We start from the raw sequence: 19,618 nt of genomic DNA on the forward strand, positions 1-19,618 counted from the left end.
TTCTGTCCAAGAATCTCACAAATCGTTACACAGTATCTCTATGGTCATGTGCTCAAGTCGGATCTGTCCGATATTTCATATTCCATCCTAATTGGCTATAATTGGCTTTCACAGTTTGTGAGGATGAGGAATATATCCCACCCTTTTCACATTGGCCTGTTATAGCGCCACCAACAGGTTGATTTTTGCAAAACACATTTTTGGAACAAAATGCCTCAAATCATCCAATTGCCATCAAAGGCGTATAAAGAAATGGCACCCTTTTCACATTGGCTTATTATAGCACCACCAGGAGGCCACAACCTGACCTGCCCTGGTGGAGACCTGTGCCCCGAGGGGCACTTTTTCTAGTTTTATTTCAAATTTAAAAAAACAAAAAACAAATCTTTTTAATTTAATAATCGATATTGATTATTTATCGCGGGAGGACGTATCGATATATATCGCAATATCGATATTTCAGCACAACCCTACTAGAAATGTGTCTGGCTCGGGCCTTGTCGGGCTCAACATTTCAAGTTTCAGACCCGAGTAAAGAACTAAACTAACTTACAGTATATAATACTATTAAAAAGCAGAAGTGACCCAGTAACTTGAGCTGCGAAAAGCAATGCGAGAAAAAGCAGAAATACGGTTGTGGTTTTCAAATTCAAACTAACTTCTGATTATTTAAAATAGTCAAAAGTTTGTTCCACACAGAATGTGTTTACAAGCTATTTTGAATACTTTAAGTAACTTGCCTGGTTACATACATACATACATACATACATACATACATACATACATACATACATACATACATACATACATACATACATACATACATACATACATACATATACATACATACCCCTTTTAAATACATACAGACATACAGACATACATACATACATACATACTTATAAGGTATGCCATCTGGTGGCTAATGAACCAAACACATTCTCAGAAGTTGAGCCAGTGCAACAGAGCATGCTTTTGCCTTTTTTTAAAACCTTACCCATTTTAACCACATACATACATACATACATACATACATACATACATACATACATACATACATACATACATACATACATACATACATACATACATACATACATACATACATACATACATACATACATACATACATACATATATATAAACAAAACAACAATGGTTTTAACACAAATGGTCTCTTATGGGGGTTAGATTGATTGTAGGCTCTTGTTCTCGTTTAGTTTCTTGAGGCATACATTGTCTCTCTGCATCCTGTGTGTATGTAGTCTGCATTCTGTGTATGTGGTTGATGTGTTTCCTGTCCTACTTGCTAAAGGAAATAGCATGCCATTCAGAGTTATATGAGATCATCATTTCCCCAATATAGTGACAGCCTGTTATCTTTGAACACCTTTTAAAAGTTGTTTGCCTTAGTTGGGCTGTGTAGGTGTGCTTGCCTTGTTACTTTACTTACCTTGTGGGAGTGCTGTGTTGGAATCATGTTACCTTTGTTTGATCCATGATCCCAGATGACTTACTAGTTCCTGGTTTGGATTGGTTCTTAAGTTTGAACATGGAAAGAATTCCATGGAAAGAAACACATCATCATTTTTCGACCGCGGCCGAGATCATGGATTTCACAATGCCCCGCCAGACTTTCTGGTACTTCATTGCCATCCCCAGTTCCTGCTTACCGATACATGTGTCCCTAGCGATGGCATCGGGGAACGACAGTTTTCTACCTCTGGTCCGCCCTGAGGCAGGACTCCAGAGAAGAAGGGAAGATATAACCTCATTGTCAGCTCTGTAGCAGTGGCCGGCATACTGTGTTCTTCTGGATCAGACTAGTGAAGAAACACGGGGAAGGTTGCCGTATATTAGATTAGTCGATGGGTGGCTCTTCCAAGATAGATTTTGCGCTCTCATTAGAAGGCGGGTGTAAGTGCCATCCAACCGTTTCTCTAACTACTTACTTTTAACATCTTTAATACTAAGCTGGGATGACCAGATCTTATGCATGTCATTGCAGGCAGACATTCCTAGTTTGAAAGTCCTTTTGGGAAGCAGATATATATGAACAACACAATGAAGCTTAATTTCCCACCAAATGCACACAGTGTTTCACAGTAAACTATCTATCTGGGACAGCAGTGATAGCGAGCCTACCTACTGTAGGCCTACTGCATGTCAACGACTGTACAGAAGATTAGGTCGATTCTAGAATGCTAGATTGATTTACTTGAATTGCGTATGAATTTCTTGTGCCGTTTGTGAAACTGTGTAAATATCTGAAAACCGCTTACTTGTAGTGTAAATAAGATAGGAGAGACCCTATGGCTGTGCCGTTTGTAAATAAGCTAAGAGAGACTGAGAGTCAAGAGACCCTACGAGTATGCTGTTTGTGAAACAAGCTTTTAATATCTGAACCCCTTTACTTTCTTCTTTCCTGCCTTGATCTCCTTACTCCCCCCCCCCCTCCCGTTATCTGTGTTCTTGGAAGAATAACACGATGGGAACTATGCACAAAAATGACTTTCACCCACTTTTATACTTGTAAAACTGTGATGTGACAATAAAGCTGATTCAGATTCTGAATTAGTACACGGCTTGGTTGAATGCTTGATTCTGATTGGTGTGTTATTTCTTGATAACGACCGATCCGCTCTATAACCAGACCGCTGTGTAATCAAAGCCTCAGAGCACCTGGCTGCACTGCTTGGATCGTTTTTAATGCTCTATCAACACACCATGTCATAATCACCCTGTCTGTGATCTATTTATCAACGTCAACTATTAAATCCACTAGTCGACCTGTTGGTACTAGTTCACTAGTTCATAAGAAAAAGAAAAAAAAATCTCCCGATTTTGTAGGCCTCAAGATCAGGTAGATTATAGTTATAGTCACCAATGTACACAGTTTTTAAATGTACAAATATTTATTTACATAATAGGTAGTTAACCCATTTTGGGCGGGAGCCCCTTTTGGTGTTTTAAACATTACGTTATAATTTAGCTATTGAAAAATAGCAGATCTACAAGCTCATAGCGCGCCACCGAGTGGCGCGCTATGAGCTTGTAGGTCTGCTATTTTTGAAAAATCTAAAAAAAAATATTTCAGAAAATGGAGGATTTAGAAGATTTTTTTTTTATTTCGAGGTCAGGCCTAAATGGGTTAAACAACTAGTCGACTAGTAAAAATGACTAGAAGTGAATGCCCTACCACCTAGCCATTCATTATCCCTTGCTTATAGTCCATGATGTGTTGTTTTTTACAGTGTGAAGCGGGAGGGGAGTCCCCGAGCGGGTCGAGGAAGGAGGAAGTGGTCAAGGACTCTCCCAGCAGGTCCTACCTCCTCAACATCAACCTGAAGGAAGGCAGAAATCTGGTCATCAGAGACCGCTGTGGTAAGCAAGGGAGTCCCACGCCTTACTGTTGGAGATGTTGTAGAAAGTAATCAAAATCAAAATAGAATCATTTGGAAGTATTTTATTTGTCACTAAAAACTGTTCACACACCTGGAGTAAGTGAACAGCCGCAAACAATAACGCTGGGACAGCTATTTGGTGTCACACACACAAACGCACAGATGTAGTATATACTAGTATATACTACACCAAGTATATGTACAAGACAAGTAAGGGATCAACAGTTATCCCACATGGTTCTGTAGTGCAGTGGTTCTCAAAGTGGGGTCCGGGGACCCCCAGGGTTGCTTGGTGGGTTCCAGGGGTCCCCAGCTAAATTATTGATAGTTAGGAACAATATGGACCTTTACAGGTCTACAACTAAAACAGTTTGAGAAGCACTGCTGTAGTTCATACCAAGGCCCATTATTTATTCGGCCTTTAAACGGTGGAGCCACGGACCACCGTTTGATGAGATTTAGCCTCTCAGACCCAAAACTATTTTGTTGTCGTGGATAAGAGTTTGTCCACAATTCCATCCTGTATTGATGTTGGTAGGTACCATAGGAGAGACAACATGCAGACGTTAATTAAAATAAAATTTCTTCTACATTCGCTAATTATGGAGACTTCTTGTAAATTTAGCAATGCAGATGCATTTAACTCTTGAGAGCGTAAAATGTAACCAAATGGAACCGTTTCATTTTCCAGTCTGGTTAAAGATCTATAATAATGAATTGCATATTTATAATAATGAATTGCATTTTATAGCTCCAAGCGCTTTACAATGGTTCATTCATACATACATTGGGAGGTGAAGCGGCGAACAGTCGACGCCAGCGTCCTCACTTCCCACATTCACACACCAATGGTGGCAAGCTCACACCGACCAACTCATTGGAGGCAATGTAGGGTTCAGTGTCTTGCCCAAGGACACTTCGACATGTGGACAGGAGGAGCCGGGACTCGAACCGCCGACCCAGGGATCATTGGACGACCTGATCTACCCCCTGAGTCACAGCCACCCCTAAAAGGGTCCATTTGGTTACCAACATTTAGTTGGGGACCACCTGGAACCCCCTCAAGGACCACTGGTGGTCCCTGGACCACTATTTGAGAACCACTGGTGTACAGTAGTAGCGGCCTTCAGTCTCGAGAGACCATGGCACAAGCGCACTTGGATTGGATCAGGTGGTGCTGAGGGAACAGTACTTTGTGGATTGGATCAGGTGGTGCTGAGGGAACTGTACTTTGTGTGTCTGAGCAGCCCAACACGTGAGTGACAGTCTCTTTGGCAGTGATGGCATTTGAATGCGCTGCTGGCGCCGATTGAGGTGCCTTTCGCCTAGCTCTCCTTCCTGCTGCTGCTTTGTTCAGCTCCGCTTCGCTCTTCTGGATTCCAGTCCAGACCTCATGCCTCCAGACCTCATGCCTCCAGACCTCATGCCTCCAGACCTCATGCCTCCAGACCTCATGCACGATCACTTGCACTGTCCTCCCACTCAAAGCCCTGCTGGGCTCAAGGCTCAGCAAGACTTTTATCCCTGAAGCTGTCAGAGCTTCTGTCAAGGACAAGGACAGCAAAACAAAACAAAACGGCATTCAGTCTGTAAATACAGCCTGTTTACTTGCACTAAAGTCGGTCAGTTTGGGGATTTACTACGAGCCAAGGTTTCCTCCCAGTGACGATAAATAAGCCTAACCACACATTCAAAAAAAATCCAGATACTAGAAGTTTTACTCTGCCTTTCTTACTTGTACTGTACCGGTCTTTCTTACATATTGTATTGCAACTGTGAGTGAGGAGTTACATTAACACAAGAGTTGTCCCGATCCGATCACGTGATCGGAAATCTGGGCCGATCACATGATTTTCAAAAGATCGGAATCAGAATTAGCTGCTCGTCCGACCCGTTCCTCTGCTGAGCAGAGCCATAGAGTTAGGTCTGAACTGATTGAAGTTTTATTTTGCTATGCATGGATATTTACATCCACATCCACATGCAGCTCCACTTCTAAGTCTGTCTGCAGCCTCTGTCTGTGTGTTTGTGTGTCCCTGGTGTGTGCACATCTAACACAGACTGCTCCCAACATGCCTAAAGTAGATAGGGACTGTTGTTGATGTAAGATCCCTAGATCCCTTTAGAAAGTTTACAACTTCAATTCCACTGGAGTTTGTAGATATAGCAATAACAGTTAGCAGCATGTAGAAGTAACATGCGGTAGTTTTTTGATCGGATTGGGAAAAATCGGTATCAGCATGTCTCAAAATCAAATGATCGGAATCGGATCGCGAGCAAAAAAAGTGATCAGGACATACCTGATTGTACAGTGGGTTTCCAGTAGGGATGTACCGATGAGACATTTTGGCCGATATCGATATCCGATATAATTAATTGCTGGTATGGCCGATAACCGATGTCGATATGATCTAATTATGTATTAAGAAAATATAAAAATGTTGTCAACTCTGAAAAAAGGCTTATAAACACAAAAAGCAATGCCTCTTTATTCCAAAACTATAGGGATGCAACTGAAATGTTGTCCCATGTCTCAGCATAAACAGCTTGAATGTAGTATTTTTATTTAAAAAATATTCCAACTTGTTGACTCTTTTGAAAGCTTCTCCAGAAAACACTCATAGAATATTCAGCCTTCTTCATAACAAAAGGCATTTTCAGGCTTTTTTTAAAAAAGTGCACTGCACTTACAAATACGAACACTTTATTTAGGCAACGTTTTGGTCAAAGACCTTCTTCAGGCATCTGCTAAAGGTAATAATAGGTAATAATAGGTAGCCCTATTATTCAGCCCTGCCTACGCACCCGTCTCAGAGCATATCAGGTGTGCATAAGACTTTGTTGCCTAAAATAAAAATCTGCTATAAACTGATTTGAACAATTTTACCGATACGTATGACCAATATATCGGTTTAAGGCCAATATCGGCCGATACCGATGTGTTTGCCGATTGATCTCCCATCACTAGTTTCCAGTATATAGTTTAGTTCAGTGATTGTCAACCTTTTTAATGACCAGAACAGGGACAGGTTCTTCATGGAGTTAACCCATTTAGGCCTGACGTCGAAATAAAAAAAACGTTCGCTCTGAAAGAATATATATTCAAAGATTTGTGCCGCATTTTTACGATTTTCCAAAAATAGCAGATCTACAAGTTCATAGCGCACCACTCGGTGGCGCGCTATGAGCTTGTAGATCTGCTATTTTTCAATAGCTAAAGTATAACATAATGCTTAGTTAAAACACCCCAGTATATAGTTTAGTTCAGTGATTGTCAACCTTTTTAATGACCAGAACAGGGACAGGTTCTTCATGGAGTTAAAACATGTCCTGTACAATGATTTGACGGTGCATACACACCCATACCCTGCCTCAATGTTCAGGAATGTGTCTCTGTGTAGATGGCATGGTGATGATACACAAACACACATTCAGAGTCAGGCCCAGGGTGGATCTATAAACACCGTCACCCCTCTGTCTAAGCGGCATTCCATTCCGTCAGAACGGCAGATCCCGACCTGTCTGAGGCACGCCCAGCATCAAACGTCCTGAGGTCCCAGACCTGCTGAAAGAGAAGAGTCATAATTTCACCATGATGTAATCAAGTGGCCCGATCATGTGCTTCATCGACACCCACTAATACAACCCGTGGGTCGCGACCCCTCAGAGGGGTTGCCAAATTATGTTGGGAGGTCCCCAAATTATTTAAACCCCCTCCCTTTTTTCCCTTTTTTGAGTGGTGCAAACCACTCCAACAACCAGCTTTGTCTGTACCCGTGTACCTGTACGTGGTACCTGTACGTGGCCCCACGTGGGCATGGTTGCTATGGTTAGTGTGTGACGTCACTGCACCACTCAGTTCACACAGGTGTGATTTCTTTGCAAGTGAATGGCTGGAAAATGGAAATGAAGAGTTTACATATAGAGTACACATGGAGTACATGCATACACTTTCCTTAATGATTATATCTGGTTTGAGTATTTATTTATGATATATTTTCTCTCTTATTAAGGTTATTTTTGCAGTCAGTTTGTATTGGGGGTGGGCCCCCCCCCCCCCGCCCCCCTGCGGTCCCGATACATGGCCAAAGCATTTCTGGGGGTCCCCAGCCAAAAACATTGAGAACCCCTGACCTAATACACAGCAGCGGTTCTCAAACATTTTCATGTTGAGGTCAGGACTCCCAAATTGATACGTAGCTAAAATAGCTGATCCACAAGCTCGCATCGGATTCAAACCCATAGTTATTAAAGTGGATTATGTTTAGTTAATATTTTGTGAAACGGCTTAGTTCTATAAGTTAGTTTTAGTCTTTTTTGAGGGGCGCTCCTATATACAGATTTTGTCCCCACACGTCTCAACACAAACATTAAATGCCATTGACAATGAAGGGAAAATGTACGTCATAATGTAGACGAGCAAATCGGCTAACCAATCACATATACAGCTTTTGTCCCCACACGTCTCAATATTTGCCATTGACAATGAAATAAAAAATTTGGTCAAATGAACACCAAATATGACGTAAATGTGTGGCGACACAAACATAAAAATGCCATTGATAATGAAGGGAAAATCTACGTCATATGTAGACGAGAAAATCGGCTAACCAATCACATAAATTCAGTTGTTCATGAAATGATGTATGATGATGTACAGTATAATGATAAGAGCGCCCCTCACTTCACACGGCTGTGACTTTTTTTCATGTAAGCAACATTTAAAAGGGTCATTTAAGTGTAAGTAAGTCTGAGCAAATCAGTGTTGCATGACATCCGTTTGTGTTGTGAGTGACATCATCAGACCAGAGGGTTGTCGTTGTCGGTCTATATAAAGTGTTGCAAATGTCTAAAGAAAACTCCAGAGGAATCCTGATTTCCTTATTGGAGGTAAGAGTTCAATGCTGAGTCACTGATACAGACATTCAGTGAGTTTGATACAGGTATTCGCTGTGTCACCGATACAGACATACAGAGGGATACGGACAGACAGACACGCACAGACAGACAGAAGGACAGACAGAAAGAGACACAGACAGACAGACAGACAGAGGGACACAGACACACACAGACAGACAGACAGAAGGACACAGAGAGACAGACACAGTGAGACACAAAGGACGTCAAAGAGAGAGAGATACAGTGTCAGAGATGCTGTGCTGGTCGCTGCCTCTGAAAAGAGGACCACAGACAACCCACCGCTTCTATGGTTGTGCTGCTGGACCAGTGGAGGACAAGGTGTATTCCTTTGGAGGGTTCTTCTATCAAGAGAAGACCTACAACAGCAAGGATCAGATTGATGTTCAAGTCTTCAACACAGTGACTTTGTGCTGGATGACGTTGCCTCCGGTTACAACCGGAAGAGGAGAATGTTCCCTTGAGGTTCCCTCCATGCGCATCGGACACACAGCTGTACTGATAGAAGATACCATCTACATCTGGGGAGGGATGGTGAACTGTAACACAGAAGTTGATGACAACAACTGGTTTACCATCACAGGGGACTGGGACAATGTTCTTTATGCACTTGATGTCGACACCCACAGATGGTTCAAGGTAAACATGTCTGGAACTGTTCCAGAGGCGAGGTACCTCCACTCAGCCTGTGTCTTGGAGAAGGTCATGTTTATCCATGGAGGATGGAACCCGCTGACTGGACGCACTAATGACATCTACAAGTTGGACACCACCATAATGGTCTGGTCTTTAATCAACACTAGGGGTACTTCACCATTGGCTTCATCACGTCACTCTGCCACCATCATCGGGACAAAGATGTTTGTATTTGGGGGTGTAGGGCAACAGGACAACAGCATCAGAGTGTTTGACACAGAGACCAACTGTTGGATGAGCACACCTTCTGCACAGCTTCTTCCAGAACAACGTCAGGGTCATGCAGCCTTTGTCTACAATGGAGAACTGTACATATTTGGTGGCGGAAACTCTGATCTGGGAAAATACTTCAATGATCTGTGGAAATTGAATTCCAATACCTTCTCCTGGAAGAAGGTTGAGTCCAAGGGGAAAGGACCGGATTTGATGGGTACATTGTGGGATGCATGCTGCTGCATGCATGTGGGAGATTGCATCATCCTCTTTGGAACAGATCTCATTTTACAGATCTTACACTTAAGTCCTAGTCTGAAGATGTTATGTAAGCTAACAGTTATTCAGAACGATCTGGAGCAATCTGGACTCCCACACGACATCAGGTGGGAACTGGCGGCCATGACTACAGAAAAAATGTAAAAAGTAAGAAGAAGAATAAAGAGACTAAAGAGTTATATATAAACTAGAGAGCAGACAGCTCGGCCCCACTGTTCATTTCAATGGAAGCTGCTCAGTGGTGTTTGAAGCACCTCGAGGAATGCTTTGCTTCCGCATTTTTAAGGAACCAAGCCCGAAGGGACTCTTGGTCCCTTATTGTTTTGTCCAGATTATTTAAGGAACCAAGCCCGAAGGGACTCTTGGTCCTTTATTGTTGTCTCCACCAGCCGAAGGCATGGGGAGAGTATGTTTTGCACTCCGTCCATGTGTCCGTCCGTCCCTCAGTCCGTCTGTGGACAGCTAATCTCCGGCACTGTTAACTCATCCCTGGCTAAGGACTCCTTTAACGTCTTTTTAATGATATCCCGCACGGGCAGCTCCGAGTTCGGATTGCATTGGAAAAAGAGAAATGTGGTGGATGAGGCCTTTCTAGGTTTTTTTTTACTCTTAATCCGCCGCCATTAATTCATAGCGTACTGCCAAGGTTTTATCGTGCGTAATACTTACTTTGAAGAGCCAAATATCCGTAACTGCATGTTACAGTGACAAACTGCTGTGTGTGGTGTCACAGCGCCTGCTACAGGCCGTTGAAAACCCTTGTTTTCACCAGAAACGGCCCCCTCAATGTCGTTTCTGATATACAGGTCTTTGAATGCAGGGCTTAGAATGGAAGTGGATGCGCGCGCATCTTCAAAATGGCCGCGGCCACTGTCCCACTTTGTGTTGTTGCGTTAGCAAACAGTAGCTAACGATACGATCGGATTAAAGAATACAAGCCCTGGAAAACGAGAGTCTCGTGTTTGGTGGATAAATAAAGATAAATAAAGCGACTGTGTTTAGTGGCTCAATAGCTCTTCCCCATGACTGCGCATCTAAAATATGAATGCTTCAAAATACTCTTTGCGCGTGAATAATCCGATCGGCGCGGCCACCTTCACCATTGCAGTTTTGGGTTACGGAGGAGGCCGTCTTCTTCTACAGCCAAATAGAATGGTGGTGAACGGTGGCGGTTGCTGAACTATTGGCGCCCCCTGCTGGCGGGGGTTGAGTTAACCCAGTCGATGACAAACTTTGCGCGCCCTCACTTCACACGGGTGTGATTTTTATTTCAACAGTGAGAAGCATGGACAGAGTCTTGCTGGCGGATAATGTATCAGCAACAACGTGGCTACGTAACAGTTGACGTTATTTATTTATTTATTTGACAGGGACAAAGCTCATTAATCAACATGTCAGTTTTCACCTCACTGTAAATGGGCCAGAGTTAGCCAAAGCTAAATTTCATCTGTAGTCCCTGGGCAGGCTCTTAAAAAATGAATGATAAAAAGAAAGACAGAGTGTATAGTGTGCCTGCACACAACACCATGCGTTGATGCCATGTGTGCATATGTGCAAGCACCCAACACTATGTCCATACAAAAACACAATACAATACAGATAAAAGAAAGACAGATTAGACAGTTATGAAATGCGAGTCAAGCAGCCTCTGTCCAGACTGAGTAACGAGTGACAATTCAGAATCACGGAACACAGCGATTCAGGCTGGAACCCAGGCTAATATGGTAGAGGGTTATGCCAAATGGTGAGGACGCGAAGCCCACGGCGATTGGCCCATCGCACTCAATTGAAAATGCAAACTTTGAACAGGCATATCTCATGAACCGTTTGACCGTCGGTAATAAAACTTTGACTTGTGGGGACAAAAGCTGTTTATAGAAAATACAGCTGCACTTTGAACAGGCATAACTCATGCCTTGTCTGTCTGTCTGTATGTTTGGGGTGTGAACAGTTGCAATACCGCTGGGTGACCTAAAGTGGCACTGTTGAGCAGCCTAAAAGGGCTTATTGCTTGGTCTCGCCTTATCGCTGCTTGCAGCTATATATTTTTTGAAGGGCGCTAGCCCCTCCTATATTCAGCTTTTGTCCCCACACGTCTGAATATTTACCATTGGCAATGAAAGGAGAAATTAGGTCAAATGTCCGCTAAATCTTGTCGCCACACGTCTCATATTTGCCATTGACAATAAAAGGAGAAATTAGGTCAAATATGACGTAAATTTAACCAACCAATCACATGAATTCAGTTGTTCATGAGATGATGTATGATGATGTATAATGATACTTCAAATGGGTGTGATTTTCTTTTTTTTGAGGGGCGCTAGCCCCTCTTATATCCAGCTTTTGGTGTGTGCCCACAAACTTTGTCCTACACAAACATTACATTCCCATTGACAATGGACAATTTTACGTCAGTGTCTGAGCATAGTGTCTATTTTACTTCATGAGGATGTACAAGATAAGAGCGCCCCTCACTTCACACGGGTGTGATTTTTTTTAAAGATTCCAAATGGTCAGAAAAAGTATATTAATAAAAAACCCGCTCTCATCATCATATATCATCTCATTCCGGCCAATCATAATTTGCGTCCTCACTTTTGTATTCAATGTTCGTGTTTGCACAAACACTCAAAACTGGCCATTCATTGTCAAGGGCATTCAATGTCTGTGTTAGAATGTTTGTGTTTACACAAACCCTCAAAGCTGGACATAGGAGGGCTAGCGCCTCAAAATTAAAATAAAATCTACCGGTAGTCACAGTTTAAGGCTAACACATTTGAAAGATAGATTTCATATGCACCCAAAATACTAGGCTTCCATCTAGTGGTGCATGAGCTGAATTGCTACACCTAGAAGTCAGTTTTAGCTCATTCATATGTATCATTTTAATTTAAAAAATCTACACAACAATGTTAGGGAGGGACTAGAGGAGAAGAGATCCAGTCGTGTGTTTCCGCTCGGGTGTCGCCCTCTGAAAATAGATTTACAAGCGTTGTGAGCTTGCAGATCGACTATTTTGAGCATGCATTTTGAGAAGTGCACAATCAGGCGTTATGACGCCATCAAATACCTGCCAAAATAATTTTTTGGCGACAAAATCAACTGTAGCTTTAATAGACTAAAATTACATGATATTTAGCCGACTAAAACTAGACTCAAACTAAAACATTTCAGATGACTAAAATGTGACTAAAACTTAATGGAAAAAACGAAATAAAAAAATTCTGTCAATATCAACACTGCCTCTGATTAATGTAAATATAACGCTGTCAAATTCTATACTGTTTCCATTCGCAGGGACCAGCGACCCTTATGTGAAGTTCAAACTGGACGGCAAGACGTTCTACAAGAGCAAAGTGGTTTATAAAAACCTCAACCCCACCTGGAGTGAGTCCTTCTGTCTGCCCGTCAGTGATCTGGACAAGACAATCCACATCAAGGTGAGCTACGGTCAGAGACTGCTCACATGGTTCTTGTCCAGTTGTTTTCAACCTTTTTCATATCAAAGTCCATTATTTATTCTGCATTTGAGCCACAGACCACCATTTGATGAGATTCAGCATCTCAGGCAAAAAACTTTAATAGGATATTTTGTTATTGTTGGATAAGATTGTGTCAACAATTCCACGCTGTATTGTTGTTGGTACGTATAGGAGAGATAACAGGCAGAGGATCAAAAATAACAATTCTTCAACATTCTCTAATTGTGTAGACTTCTTGTAAATTGAGTAATGAATCAATCACAGCTCTCCACCTACTGATTACGTGTGGTGATACTACGTAAGTTCATTGGTCGGGTTCTGAGAACAAATAGGCTGGAGTCAGGAATCATTCTTAGCTTGGTTTATTGAAGCAAGGAAGCAAGCCTGCATGGGTTAGGACAAATGTTAACTGTATGTCCAATGTTGGGCAGAGAGGCTTAAATCCATTTCACTTACAGTAGGCTCACACAAACACCTCCTTCCGAACAGAATACCAGATCCTCACATGCCATATTATTAACTAGATTGAGCACAAGTCATATACCCATTCCGTGTACACCTCTGCGCTGCTTACGGAACTCGCCTATCGGCACGCAGGCGTGCCATTAATGACGGTAAGGCACACCCTCTCGTTTAATATTGCTTCATTCTGCTTGTTATCCATGCAGGTGTATGACCGTGACATAACGTCTGATGACTTCATGGGCTCCAGCAGACTCCTACTCAGTGATCTGCAGATAGACAAGTAAGTCGTTGCAATGACCTCATCGTCACAACACACATTTCTGTCCAATGTATCCGTCCACACTCACGCAGCTCGCACACGCATGTCCGCACGGCCGTCTCCATATATGAAGATCACAACACTGACCTCATCAAACCCTGGATACATCGAGAAGACTGTATCATCACCTAGATCTGCATATATGGAGCCGGGCCAGCAACTCTACATCTGACCTCAAACCCTTAGATCTCCATGGAGCTGACCTGTTCTGACATTCCATATGTTGATCCTCCACCACCCGTCCTTCCTCTTCAATGTCTCCCTTTTGACTGTTACCTGTCCATTCAAACTCTAGACGGGCCCACCCCAATGTTATTAGCGCAGCCACGCTCAGCAGCCGGCAAAAACTAGAGTTCTCAACAGGCCCGAAAGTTAATTCCCGGCCCTACCTGGGCCCTCATAAAACCCTGTACACTCAAGACACTGACCCCGCTGCCACCCTTAGATCTCCATACAGTATATGGAGCTGACCTGTTCTAACATTCCATATGTTGATCTGACCTCATCAAAACCTGTACATTCAAGCCACACTCCATATATGGCCATACCTCATCAAACCCTGTACACTCAAGACATTGCCCCCGCTGTGACCCCTATATCTCCATATATGGAGCTGACCTGTTCTGATATTCCATATGTTGATCTGACCCACCATGCCAAAGCGCCAGCGCTCGCCCAGCAGTCTGCTGTCACCCAGGCGGATGCGTGCACGCCCTCAGGGCGTCTTACTGGTAATAATATATATATTTCTTTTTTTCTCCAGGGTGACTGAGCTGTCTCTGCCCCTAGAGGATGTCAACAGTCTAGAAGAGGACATGGGTGTCATTCTGTTGGACGTGTGTCTGTCTTTCAGAGACGGAGACGGCACGAGTGCCTCAGTAAGACAATCTGTGCTTGGGAACTCCTCAAAGCATAGATTTAAATAAGTATGCTGCTCATGCATTTAAATGCAGCCAATTATACTTGCACCAAAATAAGTTGAGCAACAGCAAAGAATTGCAACTTTCCTTGCATAAAGGCAAGGAAAGTATTTTAATATTTGTTTTATTTATCCAATCAATTGTTGCATTTTCTCCCTGTTGTCCTACAGTACTAACCAAGCTGTTGTTCTCTTTTACACCTAACCTGCATGCTACAGCCATTGAAATGGCCTCAGACACCAAAGAGAAATTTTAGGGTAAGGTATGATAACCGATATGTTTAAATCGTTAATTCAGTAAGTTCATGGTGGATTAGACCAGTGGTTCCCAGCCTTTTTTGGACATCTGACAAAAGCTGCACGTTCAGATTTTTGTGCTACTGGGGAAGCATTTTCAGCCAGATTTTGATACATTTTGGCCCCCAAGTGGGGCCCGGACCTCAGGTTGGGAACCACTGGATTAGACAGACTCAACGTACTGTATGTATGATGATCACGCAACATACTAAATCGTAAGTTACGTATGTAACTATGGTTCTATGAGTCCCGAATGACCGCCAGAGGCGGTGCTTAAGCACTGAATACGTCCCTTCGCGCATGCGCCGTCGAGTATTTTATACCAACAATGTCAATTTTGACCCCATGATGACCCGGAGTCGTCTATATCTTCCGGCAGTCTACAGGGGTTCAGTCCCTACAGAATCTTCTCGCGAGACCACGAGGATTCTGAGTGACAAGAGTGCTCTGGCGGTCATTCGGGACTCATAGAACCATAGTTACATACGTAACTTACGTTCTATTTCGTCCCTGCTGACCGCCAGAGGCGGTGCTTAAGCACTGAATGACTTATACCAGCAAAGTCACGAGGAATCCTGATCCCAAGCCATAAGGAGTAGAATCGGAGGACTCTCGTAAGAGGACCACGTCCAGCGGGTGGGGAGTGGCAACACTCACCCAGTGGAACATAGAAAACTCGCTGTGATGCCCATGAGGCAGCGGCAGATATATTCCAGGGGTACTTCCCTCGGGGCAGCCCATGATGTGGGGACGCTCCCGTTAAGAGTGGCACCTCACGCCAAATGGTAGGGTACGGTTACTCGCCCCATAAGCGTGGTTAATGGCATCCACAATAGTGTGGGGCGGGCGCTGTCTGGAGAGAGCTCCACCTTTGAAAGGGCCATCGTCACAACAGAACAGCCATTCTGACCGCCGAATGCATGCGGCAGGTCTAACAAGCGGCTCTCAGGGCCCACATTGGGCGCAATAGTTCCCGCTTGTCAATCCACTCTCCTGGTGGAGGGCAAGACTGTGCTAGCCGTATAGGCTGGTTGAGGTGTGTATGTGACAGCACCCTCAGGAGGAACACTGTGTTCGGCCACAGAGACACTCAGGCCGTCTGAGCTTTGCTCCGGACGCAAGTCACTGACAAACAGGGCGTGCCGCTCACTGACACGCTACGTTGAGGTAATGGCCAGGAAGAATTCCGTCTTCCTTGACACTCTAAACTCCGCCCGTGCCGAGGGCTCAAAGGGAGGCCTGCATAGACCATGCCGCACTAGGGAAGAGCCTGTGCCGGAGTTCTCCGGGCTCGTAGAGGATGCAACCTCAGAGCCCCCATCAGGAAGAGGGACACCAGACTGTGGCTCCCCACCTGTGGCTGTGCGATATTGATTCTAGCATATCGACATGATATTTCGCCTACTTATGCTTTTAGAGTAGGAGATCGGCCCTCGTCTAGGAGGGACTGCGGAACTCCAGAAAGGTAGGCAGAGCAGCGCACTAGGTCTTTGCTCTGACCCTCACGTCAGTTGGAAATAGATTCCATCGGTTATCGTACCGTAGTCTGATGGATGTCATGGCACCCTTGAATTCAGGGTGGCATGCCTGGCTGGTTCCACACAGCTGCTCGGCAGCGGTTCAGGGCTGCCAGCGGCCAAACGCACAGTTGGGGGCGTCGAGCATTTGAATGCCATATCCGACCGCCTCCCAGTTGAGGAGACCTCTGTCGGGGAGACGCCATGGCGTCCTCCGACTGGGTCTGTTCAGCAGAGGAAACCAAGTACTTCTTGGCTGGAGGGGGGCAACCAGAAGTATGGTGTGACCCTCCTAAAGAACTCTCTGAAGCGCTGGTCGTATCAGAGGCAGTGGCAAGGCATATACAGTGCCTCTGGCCAGTGCGCATTTAAAAGGATAGTGCCCTGTGGGCGGTGGCCTACTTAGGGCCATGTGTGTGTCAGGAACGATGCAGGTCGTTCTGTTCATACTGGCTATGTGGCATGAAGGCCTGCGGGCTGACAGCCATTTGTGGCGTTCAGGTTCTATGAAACCATCGGACCATTGCGTCCTGGCCCGGAGGGCTGGATGTCTCCGTTAGGGAGAACCGGAGAGGTTAGTGAGTCAGCGACTCTAGGGTGAGGAGGTCCACCTCCGCTCTGCCGAGGTAGCCTCTGATTAGTGTTCACCACCATTGGATGGGGTACCGCTCCCCTCATGGAAGCTTTTGATGGGAGAGAGCCTACCATGTAGTCCCGCTCTCCACTTAGATAACTTGCCCATAGGCTGATCAGGCGTGGGGGGGGGGGGGGGGGGCTGCACAAGTCAGGGGGTCCATAGACACCTACGGCAGCCAAGCAACGTGGCCCCGCCCGATGACTTACATGATACACGGTCGAGGTGTTGCCCGAACGTATGAGAATGTGCTTGCCTCTCAGGTACGGCAGGAAGTGCTGTAGAGCAGAGCATGAACTTCATAACCCTGTTGGGTCCCATCAATTCAAGACATGTCGACAAGTCTGTCTTGCGTCACGAGGAAGTATGTAGATCGGACTTCAGTCAGGCTTGACTGTGAAAGCCCGACTTGGCGGGTGGCACCGGTTCCTCTGGACGGGCCAGTGCACACCAGTCACACCAGCTAGCCCAGGGCGCGGACGCTACTGGTTGCTAGGTGTTGGCCATATGCTGAAGGAAGGGAGCGTGTACGCTGCCTGTACCAGCAGAGGCTTTAATCTAGATCGGCATAGTGCACACCGGTGCACGCCAGTCCCAACTAGCCCAGGGCGCGGACGCTACTGGTTGCTAGGTGTTGGCCATATGCTGAAGGAAGAGAGGCTCCTCAGTCAGGCTTGACTGTGAAAGCCCGACTTGGCGATGGGCTAGAGCTAGGATGGACATCAGCCGTCCTCTCTCTGAGGACATGACACCAAATGCCTCCAGTGACGGTGAGGGCCGACCCGCGTCTGAAGAAGGCGCTTGGAGGATCCGACTGCCTACTGTGGTATGACTAACAATTAGCGTTCCACGGCTATGCGCATGAAGGTGCGCATGGAGCCATCTCGGCCAGTGGGTCCTGAGCTGAGAAGTGGGAGGCTGGCTCTGATGCCTGGGAGGCACCGTCTTCTGCATCTTCCTCATAGTCATGGAAGTGCATAGCTTAAGCTGTCGGGGAGAGCACATCGTCCTCGAGTCAGCTGTGGCATCGGAGGGGGAGGCACTCGAACCCTCCGAGGTGCCTAGGTGTTATCCGAGGTGAGCATGGACCTCATGTGGGCCAGCTCCGCAGATAGCTGAGCCCTCTCGGATCTGCTGTGGCCGGCGGTCAGACCTTTTCCTCCTGGCACATGGGGCAGGACCAAGGTCGGCTCACGGCTGAAGGGGAGCTTCACACGAGGTACAAAAGTGGGAGCTCTCCATTGTGGTGGCACCGGTTCCTCTGGACGGGCCAGTGCACACCAGTCACACCAGCTAGCCCAGGGCGCTGGCGCTACTGGTTGCTAGGTGTTGGCCATCTGCTGAAGGAAGGGAGCGTGTACGCTGCCTGTACCAGCAGAGGCTTTAATCTAGATCGGCATAGTGCACACCGGTGCACACCAGTCCCAACTAGCCCAGGGCGCGGACGCTACTGGTTGCTAGGTGTTGGCCATATGCTGAAGGAAGAGAGCGTGTACGCTGCCTGTACCAGCAGAGGCTTTAATTTAGATCGGCATAGTGCACACCAGTCCCAACTAGCCCAGGGCGCGGACGCTACTGGTTGCTAGGTGTTGGCCATATGCTGGAGGGAGTGCGTACGCCGTCTGTACCAGCAGAGGCTTTCGAGGTACAAAAGTGGGAGCTCTCCGTTGTGGTGGCACCGGTTCCTCTGGACTGGCCGGTGCACACCAGTCCCAACTAGCCCAGGGCGCGGACGCTACTGGTTGCTAGGTGTTGGCCATATGCTGGGGGGAGGAGGCGCGTACGCTGCCTGTACCAGCAGAGGCTTTAACTTAGATCGGCATATAACTCAAACAACTGAATGCTGCTATACCTGCCGCAGCATGTGAATATGCATTTACGTTTTATGCAAATGCTCATTGTAGCACTTTGAGATTTAACCAGATGTAAAGTGCGTCATAGGAACAGCGCACAAACGCTGCTGTTAGCTAGACTGTGCGACCTGCATGGTCGCGGTGGGGGAGGAGAGCTTGCACGCTACCTGTACCCCCAGCTGAGGCTTACTTATAAATTATGATAATAAAGTAGCCTTCAGTCGAGGCTTGGACGCTGCTATGTAGCGGCTGTAGTGTTTCCTATGCGAACGTTTATCACAGCCCTATGACGTTTATCCAAACTCCAAGTGCATTATTATTTATGTTTGCTAGTCCAGAGCGAAACAAAAGACACTTCCAATGCGCTAGTCAAGGCACTATTACGCATTCATGCTGGGAGGAGGGAGTACTAACGCTGCCTACACCAGCCAAAAGTTTGGTTAAATAAACCAACACAAACTGGAGAAAAGGCTACAACCAATAGCTCCACCGATAGGGGCCGCCTGCTGAAGGAAGGGAGCGTGTACGCTGCCTGTATCAGCTGCAGCTAATAAACAGAACAAGCTATACACCAATAGCTGTTAATAAATGCTTGAGCTAACAAACGATTAGTAGCAAGTAAC

At 45.5% G+C, this 19,618-nt stretch overlaps 1 protein-coding gene and 1 long non-coding RNA gene across 4 annotated transcripts in view; one reads left to right on the forward strand and one right to left on the reverse strand.

Moving 5' to 3' along the window:
* The window catches only part of LOC306940464, a 687,363-nt gene that overhangs the window by 246,439 nt on the left and 421,306 nt on the right, over positions 1-19,618 (reverse strand). The gene's annotated exons all lie outside the window — the stretch shown is intronic.
* The window catches only part of LOC306930566 (multiple C2 and transmembrane domain-containing protein 2-like), a 51,713-nt gene that overhangs the window by 12,417 nt on the left and 19,678 nt on the right, over positions 1-19,618 (forward strand). For all 3 annotated transcript variants that reach the window (XM_079511595.1, XM_079511596.1, XM_079511597.1), the window contains 5 exons: positions 3,255-3,384; positions 12,807-12,949; positions 13,660-13,736; positions 14,539-14,653; positions 14,914-14,952. In XM_079511595.1, coding sequence (XP_079367721.1) covers positions 3,255-3,384; positions 12,807-12,949; positions 13,660-13,736; positions 14,539-14,653; positions 14,914-14,952 — 504 coding nt within the window. The remainder of the gene's footprint in view (positions 1-3,254; positions 3,385-12,806; positions 12,950-13,659; positions 13,737-14,538; positions 14,654-14,913; positions 14,953-19,618) is intronic.

The sequence above is a fragment of the Electrona antarctica genome, assembly GCF_951216825.1.
Source record: "Electrona antarctica genome assembly, chromosome: 1".
NCBI classification, from domain to species: Eukaryota; Metazoa; Chordata; class Actinopteri; order Myctophiformes; family Myctophidae; genus Electrona; species Electrona antarctica.